The sequence below is a fragment of the Sciurus vulgaris genome (assembly GCF_902686455.1).
Source record: "Sciurus vulgaris genome assembly, chromosome: 10".
Taxonomy (NCBI): Eukaryota; Metazoa; Chordata; class Mammalia; order Rodentia; family Sciuridae; genus Sciurus; species Sciurus vulgaris.
This window is the reverse complement of record NC_136470.1, coordinates 32542799-32561471: the sequence shown is the minus strand read 5'-3', so window position 1 is coordinate 32561471 and position 18673 is coordinate 32542799. Positions and strand designations below refer to the sequence as shown.

The following is an 18673-nucleotide window of genomic DNA, read 5'->3' as shown; positions in this document are numbered from 1 at the left end:
CCAGTAGAAAAAAATGAACTCAGCTAGCCAAATTCACCCTCCAGTCTTTTTATTTACAGCTCAGGGTGAAATCCTGCCTAATTTGACTCAGCTGAGGCAATTCCTGCAGTTAATTCCTTAGTCTCTTCTACTTACTGTCCATATTATTAAAAATGGGGGTGGGGTAGGCAACATTGTTTCTAAAATTTAACTTATGCTACTGTCACTCTTTCTCACATCCCTGGGGACACAGCCATATGATATTAGATTATTCAGGAATGTGACAAAAACAAGAATTCACTCCTGGAATTTCACTGGGGTCTATTTTGGTAATCATTTTAGATGATACATTCTACCACTGACAGTTAATTATTGAGATTATTCTAACTTTGGCAAGACGTGGTTTCTTTAGGTAATCTTCTTTAAGTAAAGATTATAATCAGAAGAAATTAGGATAAAACAAAGTAATTTGGGGAAGTGCCATGGTCTATTCATCACGGGTTTCTTTTGGTACATTCTCTTTCCCTTGTGTTCTTTTACTACATCTGATTTCAGGTCAAAGATTTAGTTTTTCTGTAGCATGTGGACTGTTTTTATAATTTTGTTCCAACAGTAAGCATGAGTGTTTGAGAAATGTGTGTAACTCCACAGAGGATATTTAAGTCTGTTTTCTACATAGTGAGTAATTAATGGGTTCTGCTTTCTTATTTTTTAACAAATATCTCCTTCTAGGTTGAAATTCTGACAGGAAAATTATAGGATTGGTGCCTGTGATAGGATGAATGTTAGTAATTGGAGACCATTCTACTCCTGAAAATGTAAATGGAGCTTAAGTAAAGAACTGCAAGGCGCCTATAAGAATATAAATATTCTTTTAAAAATATAGGTATTTTTGTCAAGGCCATTGTATACATCCCCACCCCCACCTTGAACAGATGTCACCAAATTGTCTATTAATATTCATTGGGCGTCTGTCAACTATTCATTGAATTTGTTCCTCTTACGATCTTAGCAGTTTTACAAAGCATTTTTTTGTTGCAAGATGCTTTAATATATTATATGATGCAGATGGATATTTTAATCATCACAGGTTTTCTAATTTTTATTTACCAAAGCATATGGAAAAGAAATTTGGATGCCAATAAGACTTTCTTAATAAAATACTTCTTTGCCCTTCGCCTCCTAAGAAGGCTTTAAAACAAAAATAAACATAATGCTATAATATTTCTGCTGTGGTAGAAAAGAGAATAAAGTCATATAGAAGAAATAAGAATAAAATTATATATGTTATATGTAAAGCTACATAGTTAAAATTACACACGTGTGGGCATGCATATCCACACACCCCTCAGCAGAATATTAACAAGGTCAGTCTCTTAAATGGTTACTTGCTTGTGTTTCTGTGAAAATGATGTCTCAGTGGGGGGAACACTTTACATCCAACTAAGACTTTGGTTTCCTCATCATAAATCTCATGTGACTTTGATATATTTCCTTGAAATACTTAGCACTTACGTATTATATATCTTTTTCCAGCTGTGGTTGTGTAAATATTTAGATATTTCATTCACTGGTGTTTATATTTTATCTTCCAACCAGGCAGCTGTTGAAAGAATTTTGCTCTGTCCTTTTCTGGGATACTGGACTTGCTGGAAGCCAGTGGTGTGTATTCCTAAGGTTCTACCAGGATTCTTGCTGACAGCAGTTCAAAGTATCATTCTAATTCCTTGTTAAGGCCTCCTTTCAGTATTTGTCCTTTTCTTTTACTCTGCTTCTTTATAACTTTAAAGTTTCCTGTGCAAGGGTGGTTGAAACCTGGAAGTTAGTTTTACCAATTGTTATATAAACCATATTATTATTTAAAATAATCATTAGCATAACTGGAATGATAGTTTATAGGAACTCAGAACTTATGCTTGGAGAAACTTTATGCATGATAAATTAATATTAAATATTATATTTTATAGGGATATTAAATTGTGACAGAGGAAGGTGGGTGCCACCTTAAGGGGAGAAAGATCAGTGACTAATATGTCCTACTTGGGATCTTTCATTTACACTTTTGAGATTCATGTATACACTCATGCCCTTCCCTATTAGATTTTATTGTAACTCTCAAAGTCTTTTTTTTTTTTTTTTTTTTTTTTTTTTGGTGTTGGGGATTGAACCTAGGGCCTTGTGCATGAGCACTCTAACACTGAGTCACAGCATCAAATTTATTACTTTATTTTAAAAACTTCTTTTATTTTGAGACAAGTTCTCATTAAGTTGCCCAGGCCAGCCTTGAACTTGTGATTCTTCTGCCTCAGCCTCCCAAGTAGCTGGGATTATAGGATGTGGGCAACTACTTCCAGCTCAAAGTCCTCCTTTGAGATCTAGGGTATAGCTTGGTGGCAGAATATGTCTTTCGTGTGCAGGGCTCTGGTTCAGTCCTTGGCATAAAAAAAAAAAAAGTTAAGGAAAAAAAAAATCTCCTTTGAGAAAGTGGACCATAGCTCTAGGTATTAAATTGGGTGACTTTTCTTACCTTAAAAATAGAATGTTGGAGACTTTCCCTCAAGTATATGGTCAGGAAAAATTTGAAACTAGTGATAAATTTAGTTTTGATTGTTGGGTAAGAACTGATCTTCTGAAACCATTTGGGTCACAGGTAGACAGTCTATGCATGGGGAAAGAACAACAGATGCCATCGGGTTTGACTGCTTCTTGCTTTTTTTTTTTTGTTTTTTGGTAGTAGGGATTGAACCTCTGAACCACATCCCCAGCCTTCCCCATGCATTTTTAAAATTTATTTATTTAGAGACAGGGTCTCACTAAATTGCTTAGGGCCTCGCTGCTGAGGCTGGCTTTGAATTTGAGATCCTCCTGTCTCAGCCTCCTGAGCTGCTGGGATTACAAGCATGCACCACTGTGCCGGGCTCTTGCTCTTTTTATCTTCTACATTTTACAAGGAAGCAATCAGAATGAACAGTTCCAGTGTGGAAAGCAAGAGTGGACACAGCACATTTATCTATGGATTTTAACCAGTTAATCCTAACAGTATGTATGGAATTGTTCGCAAGTGTAAGAGCTTTGGATTTGACTAGGATTGACTCCCAGCACTGCCATCTCCCAGCTGAATGACAGCTGAGATCTCAGTTCCCCATATGGACACCAGATATAACAACACCCACCTCAGAAAGATGTTGTGAGAAAGGAGATGATGGATAATTAATAGCAGTTTTCTTTTCAATCTCTTTCTTGCCTGCTTACACTTGATTACAAAGAATAATTTATTTAGTTTTTATAGAGATGATGACTAGCATTTATGGTTTTTATTATGGAGGTTAACCAATCACTCATTATATATATGTCTCAGATATTGGAAATTCCCTTTCATGAAGGTTTTTCATTGAGAGAAATGAAAGATTTCTGTATGTTAGGATTTCCAAAGATACTGTTCTACTACAGTTAAATAACTTTTTGTGCTGAAGTTATTAATTCTTTTCAGATTATTATATGCTTCATGGTATATATTTTCTCTTCAAATGTGTTTCTCAGAAGCAACATTTAATGGGATATGCTACAAAAGGGAAAAATTAAAAGTTCAAAAATAAGTTTGGGAGAGGCTGCATAACATATTCCTTTGCTGGCACATGACATTTGCAAAACTAAAGACACTGAGATCCATGACTGTTTTTTTTTTTTTTTGAGCAATGGTAGTAATGATCTGAACATTTTTGCAAATGTGGTCATTAATGATATAGAAAGCATTTTTATTGCTTTTACTGAATGTTGCTGTACAAACATCATGGTGAAAACTTGGGCCTGAATCTTCTGTTCCCAAAAGTCATGCTGGCTTTGGTCCAGCTCTGTGGAATCGCAGGTTAGGTTAGAGAGTCTTCAGCAATACCGCCCTTCAGTGGAGCCTGGGTGACCTCCAGATTCTGTAATTGGCCATTACTTCCTCTACACTCTCTGGACAGTTTTATTCTCTCCCATGATTTTTGTCTCCAGCTCTATTCTAATCCACAGCTCCAGCTGAGATTTCTAGGCTCCAGCTTGAATATGCAGTTGGTAACTTGTCTTCTTCATTTGGACACCCTAGAAGTACTACAAATTCCCCATGTCTCATACTGCATGCGTATCTGCTTTGCCCTTCTTCCTTTCACCATATCTTGCTCTTATTTCCTATCTTCATTTTGACTGTCCTTCACTCAGAGTCGAGATCAGGAATCTGGAATCTCCCTTCCTCTGTTGCTTCCCTCATCCTGTGTATTTCATTTCCATTATCCTCTACGTTGCCAGTAAGTAGATTTTGTTGATTTTATAACTTAATAAAATTAGACTTTCCCTTTTTTCCTTTCTGTCAATGTCTAAGTACAGATTCACAGATTTATTGCTTGAAGGGTACAAAGTATCCTTCTCATCTTCCTCTAACTTAGCCTCCTATTAGCCATAGTGAGTTATTTTTTTTTTCTTTTTTCTTTTCTTTTCTTTCTTTTTTTTTCTTAAACTACTAGGGGTTGAATCCAGGGTGCTCCTCCACTGAACTGATTCCCACTTCTTTTTAATTTTTATTTTTGAAACAGACCTTTCTAAGTTGCCCAGTCTGACCTCAAACTCCCGATCCTCTTGCCTCATTCTCTGGAGTAAGTGGGATTAGAGGTGTGTGCCACTGGCTAATAGTGACCTCTTTAAAATCAAACTTGGTCACACTGATCCCTTACTTACATGGATTCCTGTTGTCTTCAGCTAGGTTGCAGAACTTTGCCTTGATGTGAAAAGCCTATCACATTATTTCTTTTAGCTATTTTTCCCTGTCTCCAACACGCAGTTCATATACAGGCCATAATAACCTACCTGCAGATCCCATAGTGTATCATATACTCTTGCAGTTGTGCCTCTGGGTGAAATCATCTCCTTTCTTTAAGATTTGTTTTCAAGGTTTATCACAAGTTCCATGTCTCTCAATCTTTATCTGACTTGCTCAGGCTGTCTTGAGTGGCCATTTTTCACGTTCTTTTAGGAGCCTATGCATCCCTATTACCTATTTCAAATGGACTTTGATTTAATAAAATATACATTATCTCATTAGTTTTTTTTTTTTTTTCATCAGCATCCATCTTTTATAATTATAGCCAAGGTAAAGGCCAATAATATGTTAGAATGCTTTATTTTCTGAGTTTTGTAGCTCTGATAATTTGTCTAATCTAAAACCAATCTAAATTTCAGCTGACTTAAATATAGGTAATATGAATTTCCAATTCATCTTTCCCACATATTGCTGTCTTATTTTCCCCTCTTTTAAAGTCTGGTTGCATTTAAAGAACTTAGAGCATACTGCATTAAACGAAAACTATTTGTCAGTATTTTTTTATTGTAAGACTATTACTTGGTGTTTCAGTTTATGACTTTTTGTCTCATGAAGGTTATAAGCAAATAATAGATATTTTAGTTTTATCATTCACTTCATTCATTGCACTGAGAAAAAATACTAATTGTAAGTAGTTACATATTAGACACAGATATAAGTAAGCAATGCGGGATTTATACTCTATTAAGATTGAATGATGTGTATATTGGTTACAATTTTAAAAGATAAATCAGGCATAGTGGAGCATGCTTGTAATCCCAGGAACTTGGGAAGCTGAGGCAGGAGGACTGCAAGTTCAAGATCAGTTTTAGCAACTTTGGGAGATTCTGTCTCAAAATAAAAAAATAAAAAGGACTGGGGAAGTAGTTCAATGATTCAAACCAGTACAACAAAATACAGATAAAATCTTTTAAAGTCTTTAAAAAAGTGTATCCACAATGCATGTTTGTTTGTTTGTTTTTTAATGGTACCAGGGATTGAACCAGGGATGCTTAACCATTAAGCCCATCAGCCCTTTTTATTTTTTATTTTGAGAGAGTCTCACAAAGGTGCTTAGGGTCTTGCTAAGTTGCTGAGACTGGTCTTGAATTTGGGATCCTTCTGCCTCTGCCTCCTGAGTTGCTGGGATTATAGGTGTGTGCCACTGTACCCGGCTTACAATGCATGGTTCTTAAGCTCCAGTGCATTCTGCTCAGCTAGATCTTTCTTGTTAGCACTTCATTCAGTTTTTCATTTTTGCCATACTTATTTATTTATATATTTATTTTGTCATATCAGGGAGCAAACCCAGGGCCTTGTACCTGCTGGGCAAGTGTTCTACCACTAAGCTTTATCTCCAGCCCAACACATACTAAGTACTACAGTGTGTTCAGCATTTTGCCAGACATAAGAGAAACAACCATGAACAAAATAAGACCCACAGATCTTATAGACTAGTGGGGGAAAAACCATATTTGAAGCCTCAGACAAATAAATTTAAATTTTAATTCTGAATATTACCAAGTTTAGTTGGAGCATGCTGCTTAGGTTTATAAAACAAAATTTAATTTTTGGGAAAGATTGGGGAAAGCAGAGATTTGAAAGAATTGTGGGTGTAAAGTAGTTGAGTTCATTTGGAGCCCAGACCCAGTGGCAGTCATGGGCCACAGTGTAGGAGGAAGCCCCGTATGTTTGTGGAACCAGGAAAACTGGGAGAATGGAGCAGAGAAAGAAGACAGGGAATCTGGAGAGTTTGATCAGGGAAGGAGGAGGCTGCCTCTTGTAGTTCTCCTGAGGACTTAAGAGAAGTGAGTTTAGTCTAAAAGTCTCTAAAGTAGAGCAGGACCTGGATTGTATTTGTACCTCAAAGTCTTCATCGGGTCATATGAAAGTAAACTGTTTCAGAGACTTTCCCAAACCCTGGCAGGAAGAGATAGCAGTTGGACCTGGGTTAGTAGCTGACTGTAGAAATAGGCATGAGTAGACTGAGTTGAGAAAGTTTAGGGAGGCAGAGAGGGTAGAAATGGAAGTGTCAGGCAAGCCTGTTTGTATTGTACTTTGTTCAGTGAGTTTGGAACACCCAGATGAGAGCCAAGTTCAGGGCTCCATTTACTGAAGGCTTGGGCTGTTGAATTTGAGTAATTTATACATTTACTATGTACAGAGCAGAAATAAGATAGAAGTATTGAAAAAAATGAAACATGAATACTGTTTGTGAGATTATAATATCATTTGAAAAATAAGGCACAGAGACAAAATATATTTAAATGATATATACACATAGACCTTCATTTTTTTAAATTGTTTTAGTTGTAGGTAGACACAATACCTTTATTTTGTTTATTTATGTTTATGTGGTGCTGAGGATCAAATCCAGTGCCTCATACATGCTAGGCAAGAGCTCTGCCACTGAGCCACAACCCCAGCCCCATTGACTTTCATTTCTTAAGTACTGTATAAATTCCAGAATGCAGCTCCTTATCCAATATGCTTTTCCATTAATATTTATTTATTCGAACTCAATTATTTAATATTCAAATATTAACATAATAATGAAATAAATTTATTAATTATAGCTCTGGGGAATACTTACGTGTATATGTATACACACACTTTTTATTATTTAGGAAGAGATAAGAGTCTATATGAATGAGTTTTATTGTATTTGAATATAAATGTTCATTTGTGTACAGCACGTTTTGTTAAAGAGTCTTAATTGATGATAGTTAAAAAGGAGATGCCAGGAAACCACAGCATTATTTGTAATGCTCAGGAAGCTATTTAGCAGTTCTCTGACAGGTTTCTCTGCAAAAGCAGGCACTGTGCATGGTATAAACAATGTGATGGGCTCTGAAATGATTCATGGGCAGGGATTTGAACGGCAGACAGGATTTGTACAAGTGGAGTGTAAGCAAGAGAACTTTCTAAGTGGAGGGTCTAAAGAATTCAGGATTTGCAAGGTGCAGTCAAAGTGGATACCAGAAGGATTAGTTAGTAAATAGGGTAGGAAGGGTAGGTCAACATGAGGTAGTGTTTAAACAGCAGTGTTAAAACTTTTGAAATAAGGCTTTTAACTGTCCTTGAGTGAAATAGCAAGATATTTTGTCTGTTCTTTTGCAGGCTCCCGTCTTCGCCAGGAAGATTTTCCACCTCGCATTGTTGAACACCCGTCAGACCTAATTGTCTCAAAAGGAGAACCTGCAACTCTGAACTGTAAAGCTGAAGGTCGCCCCACACCCACTATTGAATGGTACAAAGGTGGGGAGAGAGTGGAGACAGACAAAGATGACCCTCGCTCACACCGAATGTTGCTGCCAAGTGGATCTTTATTTTTCTTACGTATAGTACATGGACGAAAAAGTAGACCTGACGAAGGGGTCTATGTGTGCGTGGCAAGAAATTACCTCGGAGAGGCCGTGAGCCACAACGCATCGCTGGAGGTGGCAAGTAAGAAAGATGGGCTTCTGTGTTTGGCAGGGGGCGTGGCCAAGTAATGATAATGGCAATGAAAGATTGAGCACGTGCAATAAGCTTTACTTGAAGACTATCTGTACTTTTATATCTGAATGAAACCTTGTTTTAAAGTTTTATTTCTCATCTTAGTTATTAAAGCTAGATTAGGGTTTGCACACGTAGTTGTTGAACCTTTTGATTTTTGATTTGAAAATGTTTTCTGTTACCATTTTCACTGAACTTGTCTTATTCCCTTCTTTGTTACTTCTAAATATTGTGAACATAAGAATGTGACTAGTATAGCATAAGAGTAGTATAACATTTTAAAAATGTCTTTGTTGGAAGAATTACTTTCGGCTTGTAATGTAAGGTAAGAATTTCTAATTCTTAGAAGTATATTATACTTCTGTTAATCTAGATTTCTACTAAATCTAGAAAAGTCTATTTATAGGCTTCATACTTGGCTACTGTAATGAAGGGTCAAAAAACGGTGTATGTAGTCCTCAAGTGTGCTTTGGTTTATTTACATGAATACCAAATGCACCTTGTTTGAAATCATCTCAAGAAATATGTTGACTAATGATTAAATCATTATATCTAGAGTCTAGATTGTATTGTATTTGAATAAGAACTGGACTTCTCTTATTTTCTATGTATATTTAAGAGGTAGCCAATATATTTCATTTTCCTTGAAAAAATTCTGGTGTATCTATATGACAAAAATTGAGAATTTCTGCATAGGGATTGGAGAGACAAAATGAAATTAAATTTAATTCCTTTCAACTGCATATATAACGGTATTCACAACTGTGCATATATATATATATTTTCCAAGATGATTAATATTTTCATATAATTTATGTTGAACATATAAATTATAAAATTGGTTTTCATAGTCTCTAGCACTTAAATTGTAACTTGAATATATAGAATCATAAATAATTATAAAATTATAGACATGGAAAAGAATTTAGAGATAAATATTCCAGCTCAATTGTATTATTAGTGTGGAATCAACCCCAGAGTGTTAAAATGATTTGATCATCTTCACAAAGTCATGTAGTACTTATATCTTTGCAAAGTCATGTAGTCATGTAGTACTTGCAGAATGTCAAAGATGTCTGATATGAGCATAAAATAAAATTAGAATAATAAAATAACCATTTTAAACCATATCAAAACTAGCCAGTCACATTTTTTGAATATTTTCTGGAAACTAGGATTTGCATTTCACTCTTTTTGTATTGCCTTGACTCTCCCTGAAGTCTTAGAATGAAATCAGCAAGGTGTATTGAAAGCTATCATGACAATGGAAGAATATTTTGCTTGTGCTATTTCTTTAAAGCCCAACTTTAAATGTAGCCCAAGCAAAAGAAGTATAAGTGTGTTCAACCCATTTTTAAATAACATCTGTTTGATAGAGTTGTCTTTCAGTTTTAAGATACTGGCACCTTTGTAACATTTGACTTATTTCTGTTTAACAATTCTTTGCAGAGGCAAAATTAATTTAGTGCTTAAAAACAAATTTAGAGAATCAGGAAAGTTGATATAGAACACCTAGGCCAGGTCTAATTTTTGGTAGGTAAGAAACTGAAGACCAAAGGGAAAATCAAAATGATTGTGCTCTGGAATTATAATTTCTTATAAATGAAGTGTGTGTCAACAGGAATAGCAGAAGTCATCTGGTGTTTCTGGATTACTTCCTGCTCTTTTCACATTCTTATCATTGTCTGGATTTTAAGAAGGAAGTTATAGGTTTGAACAGGTTTAAATGCTCACCTTCCAGATCTTCTGTTTTCAAAACACCTTTAGTTTCACCCTCATGATCAAGATACTCTTCACTAAGATTTAGACAGCTGACTTTTCTGATCTGGCTTTTGTGTAGGTATTTTAAAGATACTATTAGTTTCCAGTTAAGTCCTTTCTAAGGTAGACATTTCATTACCTTGAGAAGCCATTATGTGAAAAGCTGTCCAGTCCTCCTCAACAAATGCACAATCAGAATTGAAACCAGACACAAGAGCATTATATCACTTTTACCAGCAAAATATTCAAAGACAGAGTACCTTTATGCATAATTCACAGATTTTAGTATGATGTTCATCATTATGTTCTCAAAATGTTTTCCAGCTCCAGAGGAAAAAAATGATAATTTACTGAGGCTGGCCTTGAGTTTATGATTTTTTTACCTCAGCCTCCCAAGTTGCTGAGATTATATGTGTGCACTGCCACACCCAGCTAATTTACTGAATAAAATTTAATATAGAACTTTAAAAGTTTTTAAACATAACAATAACAACTGCCATATCTATAAAAGGAGAAATGCATAGATAATATATATTTATAAGTGTAATTTGGTTAATTAGGGTAGTTTGATAACAAGTATTCTTATTAAAGATAATAATTTGAAAGCCTAAAAAAGTTTAAGGAGCATTTGCTTTGAATAATTTTTATGCTAGTTTAATTGCAATAAATAGAAACATTTGTATTTGAATGAGATGTGAATTTTATACAAGTTTATGGGAAAAATTACTCAGCAGTTTAAAAGGTTTTTGTGTCTTTAAAAAGTTAGAAATGATTATTTAGTTAATGTATGCTTCAATTTGCTATAAATAGATATGTAGCAATTTAATTCACTATATTTCAGTTATTTGTGTATTCATGTATTTGTGGTACTAGGGATTGAACCCAGGGATGCTCTACCACTTTATCTGCAACCCTTCATACTTTTGATTTTGAGAAAAGTCTTGTTAAGTTGCCCAGGCTGGCCTTGAACTTGTGATCCTCCTGCCTACATCTGAGAATGGAGGCATGTGCCACCCTGCCTAGCTTAGTTATTAATTTTAAGCAATGAGTTCTGCTCATTCTCCATTTTTAGGATTTTTCTGTCCTAAAACCTAAATTAGCCATTTGTATGTTTTGTAAATAAGTAAGATGGCAGCAAGGGGGAAGCATGGGCCGTATTTCTAAAAGATAAACCTGCAAAATATGGTTATAATTTGGGTTTTATTTTTTCCTGGAGAACATACTACTTGATTTTTTTTTTTTTTTAATCTTAGTTTAGGTACCAGAAGTTCAATAAGAACTATTCTTCCATTCCCCAAGGCTCAGACACAGGAAGACAAAGATTGCATCTAATTTTGTAGTGACTCTGTAGCACCAAGTGATAGCATTAACAAAAGTGTCTTGAGGCAACACAGGTTTCACAGTGCAGTTGTTGGTAATGCTTTTAAAAACATTTATCTGTGTTTTACTTGCATTTAAACCAAGTTTTACAGCTGTAACAACAACTGGATTGCTTGGTTCCTAATAATTGTCAGTCTCTCAAACTTTCAAAAAAAGGATATGGAATGACATTTAAAATTCTTATTTCTATAGAGAAATGATAATATTCTTGTATATTATGTAATGTTTATTTAAATGGGAACAATGCAGCTAGCGATTGTATTTATCAGTTACCTTTAAGATTGTTTATTTATATTTTCATTTACATTACAGTTTTAACCAGGGTTGACCTTTTTGCAGAGTATTGACCAATATTTTGGTGCTTATCCTTATTACCATGTGGTAAAAACTGCCTTCCTTGTTCTTAAACACTGAAATTTGATGCAGGTAAACTTATTTCACGTTATTATAAAGTCTAAAAACTTGAATGTTAAGAAATGTTTAGCAGCTTTTATTTCCAATATCTGTACCTGGAAATTTTGGTGGTTTGGTTTTATAAAGGAAAAAAAAGTCTCTAACCACAAATGTGTTATTTTAAAAATTCGTTTTTCCATTATTATTTTTCTTTGCAAATGAAGAATGACATATTTTGATAGGGATATTTAATTAAGTAATTTAGAAATCATTGCTGTTTCTAGATTTAGGAAAACTCACTGTGTCTAACTGAGTTTCAAACTTAGCTTTCTTTAAAGATCTTGCAAAGCAGTCTTTTATTAGAGCATTATAGTTTTACATACATAGCAGTCTTCTTACTTATTTTGGATTATTTCTGTTGGAGTGTCTATGACATACTTAGGAAATTGTTTTATTGATCAATTCTCCTATACTGAATACCCCCAATTATTAAGTTTATGTTATTCCTGGCACAAATTAATAGCACAGTTCTTTGACACAGCTTATATTTAATAAATAATTTGATCTTAGATAATTATGTTGAATTTTATGGAAAATTAATTTGAACCCTGATCTTCAAGTTTTCCATTGTAGGATGTGGCTTCTCTTTGTCACCTGGTAAGCAGTCTGCAGTCAACATATGGCTATTTGTATCCCATTTAAGCTGTTTTCTCCTGAAGAAGACAAATTCCCTTCAGAATAGGTAGACATTTACTGGCCTTCTATGCACCAAATCTATAGAAGAACTATTTTTCCTGGAAAAAATTTGTTTCGTTAGTTAATCAAAGATTGTGTTTCTAGACTTTCTTTATTGGGGTGCTCTTTTTTTAAACCATCATTACTTTGAGGTAAAATGTTGTATTTTGAAGGCGTGTTCTGTACTATTTTCAATACATGATGATCTTTTGTTGTTGTTGTTGTTGTTGTTGTTTTTTGCAGTGCTGGGTGTTGTTTTTAAAGGACGGTTCTCAAAGTGTTTTGGAATTCGTATTGTCCTATTATCCTCACTTAGGTAAAATGAGAAAGTGAGCTGAACATGTATGCTAAATAGACATGTTTACCTGGGTATAATGCAGTGTGTTTTCAAAACCTAGTCCATAGTATATGGAAACTGTCCTCTGGAATGAAAAGGGTCAGATGAGATGAGGTGAAAATGAAATATGTCATTATATTTTAAATTACTTGAGAGAGAGAGAGAGTGTGTGTGTGTATGTTTGTGTGTAGCATCATAGGAAGGAAGATCTGTTTAGTATCATACAGCAGATCAGTGATGGAATGAAAACTGGAACTCAAGGTTCCCATATTGAGATTGGGATAGATAAGAATCCCTGAGTTCTGTGGTATTAGCTCCAGAGCTTAGAAATAGCTTGTGAAATTAGATGTTTTTTGGTTACATCATAAAATTTCTATGTACTTATATGTGTGTATTTACATAAACAGGTACATGTTCTATGATAGACTTTTTATCTTTGAAATTGACCTGAGTTATATGGCATTTTTAAAAAAACTGTTTCCTTTACTTAATTTATTTTATCTTTAAAAATGAACAACAACAATAACAAAAGCAACAAAAACTTGACCATTTTAAACACTCTGACCAGATTCTAAAACATTTTTTTGTATCACATTTTTTTTTCAACATTCAAAGGAGGAATGTTAAAGAGTCATTTACTTTCAGGATTTTAAAATGTCTTTCTACTTTCTTGTACTTGTTTATCCCAAATTGATTCATAATTAAATGAAGTAATGTATGTGAAATATGTAGCACATAGTCACAATTAATAAGCCTAATTATTGTTGTTTTCACTATTTTTTTCTCCTTACCTCCAATGTGATCAGATAATACCAGTTGAAGGATTATTTATACAAAGTATTTTATATGAAAGAGATCTGAAAGCTTCTGATTTCAAAAATGCTATCAACAGTGGTTCAATTTTGAATTCAGAACTTGTTTGCTAACATACAGAAATTTAAATAAAAGGATTCAGTCATTGAATGTCCTTAAATTAATTTCTTATTAAGTGAAGTGTGTATTGGATATGCTAAATTCCATTTTGGATGGAATTGATGGTATGGCAAAATTTTCCTTATATTTGGATACTCACTGGATTATGTAGGACATGCAGCTAGTATTAACTGAAATCACTTTTATTTCAGGAGCAAATAAACACATTCATTTTTATAATGTTTATAGCCAGGATAGCATTCAAATTAAAAAAAAAATTTATGTATGTTCACTTAAGTGAAGAAGCAATCAGAATAATCCTTTGTTTATGGTTTTATAACAAACTCTTAAGATTTCTGTTAGGTTTGTTGTTATTTTATCATCTTAAGTGACTAAGAAACAAAAATCAGGAAAAAATCGTGAAATCTTAATAATGATATAAATAATTAGCAGTCCATGGACCAGTTCTCATATTCAAATATCAGTCTTAAGTTCTGTTATAAATAGGAGTAGAATGTTCTCTCTTCCAATAAATGTAGTGTGAATTCTGTACTTGCTGGGAAAAGGAAGAGTAGTATCATTGGATACTGCATTAAGAGAGAAGAGAATTGTCATTTTCTTTTGAAAGCCTGTACAAATTCTCCTTCTAATTTTGGGATTTTTACCTTTCAAAGAGTAGTTGTGACATATAAAAACAGAAACTCACTTTCCACAGTTCACATGGGAAATGATTGTGGCAACAGGCATAAACAGAAAGTTGGAGTTTTAATGGATGTTTCAATAGGAAAGGGCAACTTTGCTGACCATTTCAATGTGTTAGAGGGCATGATGGTGTTAGAGAATGTACTATATATTCTGGCAATTAGTAGTCATCAGGTTATATTACATTTTTAACTGCTCTTAAACAGTAGATTATAGATTCAAGTGTGTTTGGGTGATTGATTTTTTTGGTGGTATTTGGGATTGAACCCAGGGCCCACTACCACTGAGGTACATCCCCAGTCCTTTTTATTTTGAGACAAGGTCTCCCTAAGTTGCTGAGGCTGACCTCAAACTTAGGATCCTCCTGCCTCAACCATCCCAAGTAGCTGGGATTACAGACTTGCTCCACCACACTCACCTTTGATTAACTTCTTGGCTTGTAATCTTTTATTGTTTTTATTTTTTTCACATGCCTATAACAAATTTCTAGAACGATCTTAGATTACATTATATATTTTCCATTCTTCTAATCATAGGTTAAAGAAGATGATTAATTAATTTACACAGAAAATTTTTGTAAGTAACTTCCAAAAATCATACTTTATTGTGAGAAATGATGTATGTTCATTATACAACATTTTTGTTTGCTTGTTTTGTGGTGCTTGGATTTGAACCCAGGACCTTGTGTACACTAGGCACGTTGTTATGGTTTAGATGTGATGTCCCCCAAAAGCTCACAGGTGAGACAATGCAAGTAGGTCTGGAGGAGAAATGATTGGGTTATAGCTTTGGCCTAATCAGTTAATTAATCCCTGATGGAATTAACTGGGTGGTAACTGGAGGCAGGTGGGATGTAGTTGGAAGAAGTGGGTCATTGGGGGTGGGGCTACAAAGTATGTATTTTCTATCTGGAGGGTGGAGTCTTTCTCTCTGCTCCCTGATCATCATGTGAGCAGCGTCTCTCCACTACACTCTTCCACCGTGATTTCTGCCTCACCTTGAGCCCAGAGAAATGGAGCCTGCTGTATGTGGATTGAGACCTCTGAAACTGTGAGCCCCCCAATAAACTTTTTCTCCTCCAGAGTTGTTCTGGTTGGGTCTTTTAGTGACACCAGTGAAAAAGCTGACTAAAACACACGTGCTTTACCAATGAGCTCCATCCCCATACAGAGTATTTTCAATATACATAACTATACGTGGACTTTAACTACACAAGGGGTTGCTGCAGTTGAAGTTTTGACGGTATCCTTCTCATCTCCCCCCCGCCTCCCCCATGTGCCACACTTAGAATGATCCATAGAAGCAGATATTCTTTATGGATTCCTTCTTTTTCTTTCTTTCTTTTTTTTTTTTTTTTTTTTTTTCTATGGAGCTGAGGATCCAAACCAGGGACTGGGTATGCCAGGTAGGTACTCTACCACAGAGCTACAGCCTCGGCCCTCAGTCTTTTCTTAATGACCAAAACAGGCTTGGATATGTTGGCACACATGACATAATCAGCTCTGTTACAGAGACTACATGGAAAAGCTTAGCTTTTCACTCTGGCTGTTACAAGGCAGTGGCTGCCTGCAGAATATTACTAGATCTACTGTCTGGGAACAGATTCAATCCAGTAATCTTGGGGTTAAAGGTGACATAATCCATTATGAGTCTCATGAGCTATTTTTTTTATTTTTATTTTTTCAAAAAATAAATGATATTCATGCATGCTGAAAAGTAGTACGATGATTATTTCAACACTAGTTGATACTTAGATATAAAGCCCCTTGAGGCTTCCAGAAAATCAAATCAGTATTTTGTTATTTATGAGAAATTCTTGGCAGTGTCTCTTTGTATCAACAGTACTGTCTTTAAAACCTAATAAAACAAGAAGGTGGATCTGGTTATCTCTCAGATCTTATCATCAGGTCCCCTGTTCTCTTAATCCTCCTAATTTATTTGTGATTTAATGCATAGAGTAACTTGAGAATAATTTACATTTATTTTAATATTCACCTTTCAGTGATAAGTTTATTAAGAACATACTTAACTTTCAATGTAACTAATTCTAATGCAATGTACTTTAACTGAAGCTTTCATTACATATCAATTAATTTTTTTTAAATCCATACTTGCTTAGCCATAGATTTGTCAGGTTAGAAGAGAACACTGTTGAATGTCTTTGTAGGATGAAAGTTCTTCTCTTTGTTATACAGTGTGAGCAGCAACTTTTTAAAATGTCATGTTTAAAAGGGAAACTATTAAATAAAAATATGAAAAGCTACTGAAATGTAGCTTATCTTTACAAGGAAGTTTTTCATAAATGATTTTTCTAGGTCTTCTGTTTAGCTTATCTTTTCAGTAATGAATGAAAAAGGAAGTGATTTTGGTCTTCAAATACACTAGCATAGTTGGAAGAGAGGCAAATGTACTGAAAACCAGCAACTAACCATACAAATAAATACTTTCTGTTTAATTGTGACAAGTACCAGGAAGGAATGAGACCAGAGCTGAGAGCTGAGTTACAGGTGAATATTACCAAGAAGGAGAGTTTAAAAAAAGATTCAGGATAAATGAACAGTACATTCAAAGAGTCAGGGGGAAATGATGAAGTTGTACATGTTTGAAGAAATGAGAGACAGTAAATACCCCTTAGGCAATGGTAGAGATGACTTGATCTGATTTACATTTTAAAATATCCTTGTGGTACCCGAGTGTCACCCATGTAGAGGATGAGTTGCAGAATAATTGGAGGAGGTCAGTTAGAAGGATATTGCAGTATTTCAGGCAGAAGTGTTGATGATTTGAAGTTGGTAGTAATGGAGATGAAGAAAAAAGGGACACTTAGATTTGAGGACTAAATATTTGCTGAATTTTGAAGGGTGAGAAAGAAGTTGAGATTTCGTAAGAACTGCAATTATTGGTGATGATAAGTTCCATCAATGAATAACTAAAATATGGTATACATAAAAAATGGAATAGTACCCATAAAAAATGAAATCCAGTTATTTGCAACAAAATGAATGGAACTGGATGTTCTTATATTAAATGAAGCAAGTACAAACACAAAAAGACTAGTGTCATAAGATTTTGCCCATTTGTTGAAACTAAGAAGCTCACTCTCATGGAAGCAACAAGTGAAATAGTATTCACTACACACTGGGAAGGACTAGGGGACAGAAAGAAATTAAAAGGCACCAAAACAGAGTTAGGAGGAACTAGTTCTGGTTTTCTATAGCACAGTAAATTAATTATTGGTTAGAGTGATCTATGATATATTTAAAAATATCTTAAAAAGTGTACCCAGGTTCCCAGCACATAGGAAAGATTAACATTTGAGGAGATGGACATGTTTAGTACCCTGATTTGATTAATACACATTGTGTGTGTATCTGTGTATATAAAAAATAATTATCATACTGTACCCCATAAAAAGATACAGATATTGTGTATTAAATGAAAATAATAATAATTATGACAATAATAATTATTATTTTTGCAGTGCTGGGGATAGAACCCAGGTTCTGAGGTTTACTAGGCAAGTGTTCTACCACTGAGCTAAATCCTTATCCCCTCAAAAAATATTAAAAAAAAAAATGCGGCCATAAGATACTATTTTCCTGAAGTTTTTTTAAATTCAAAGTTCTGGAATATTTTGTACTTGCTTCATTTAATATAAGAACATCCAGTTCCATTCATTTTGTTGCAAATAACTGGATTAGGGGCAGAAATGGAGAGACACACAGAGAAAAGCACAAGTGAAATGGAAGAAGAGGAAGACCACCAATTAACAAAGGGGGATCTGGGAATAGAAAGACAGAACTGGGTAGGTTCAGGGCAGTGAGGGAGGGAGACAGAGAAAGGCAAGCACCTCTCTGAGGAGATACAGATAGGGTAGGAATTCAGCTTGGAAAAGAAGAGAAATACATTTGCCCAGATGGAGAAAATAGTTCCTCTGTACAGACAATGATAAATAAGGTTGAGATAATTACAGTTCACTGGATGTTAAGCAGAATATAAGGTGTTCAAAACTTCATTAATATCCATATCACTGTTTATCAGGAAAAAGTAACATAGGAAAATTATCTTAGGTTTTTTAAGTAAATCCATGAAAGCCTATATTTACTTAGTGTAATCCAAAAACGAAATGCTGTATTCCTTTA

At 34.5% G+C, this 18673-nt stretch overlaps 1 protein-coding gene across 1 annotated transcript in view; it reads left to right on the top strand.

The window, feature by feature from the left end:
• Window positions 1-18673, top strand: part of ROBO1 (roundabout guidance receptor 1) — a 374240-nt gene that overhangs the window by 61002 nt on the left and 294565 nt on the right. The window contains exon 2 of the mRNA XM_079154970.1: window positions 7934-8260. Coding sequence (XP_079011096.1) covers window positions 7934-8260 — 327 coding nt within the window. The remainder of the gene's footprint in view (window positions 1-7933; window positions 8261-18673) is intronic.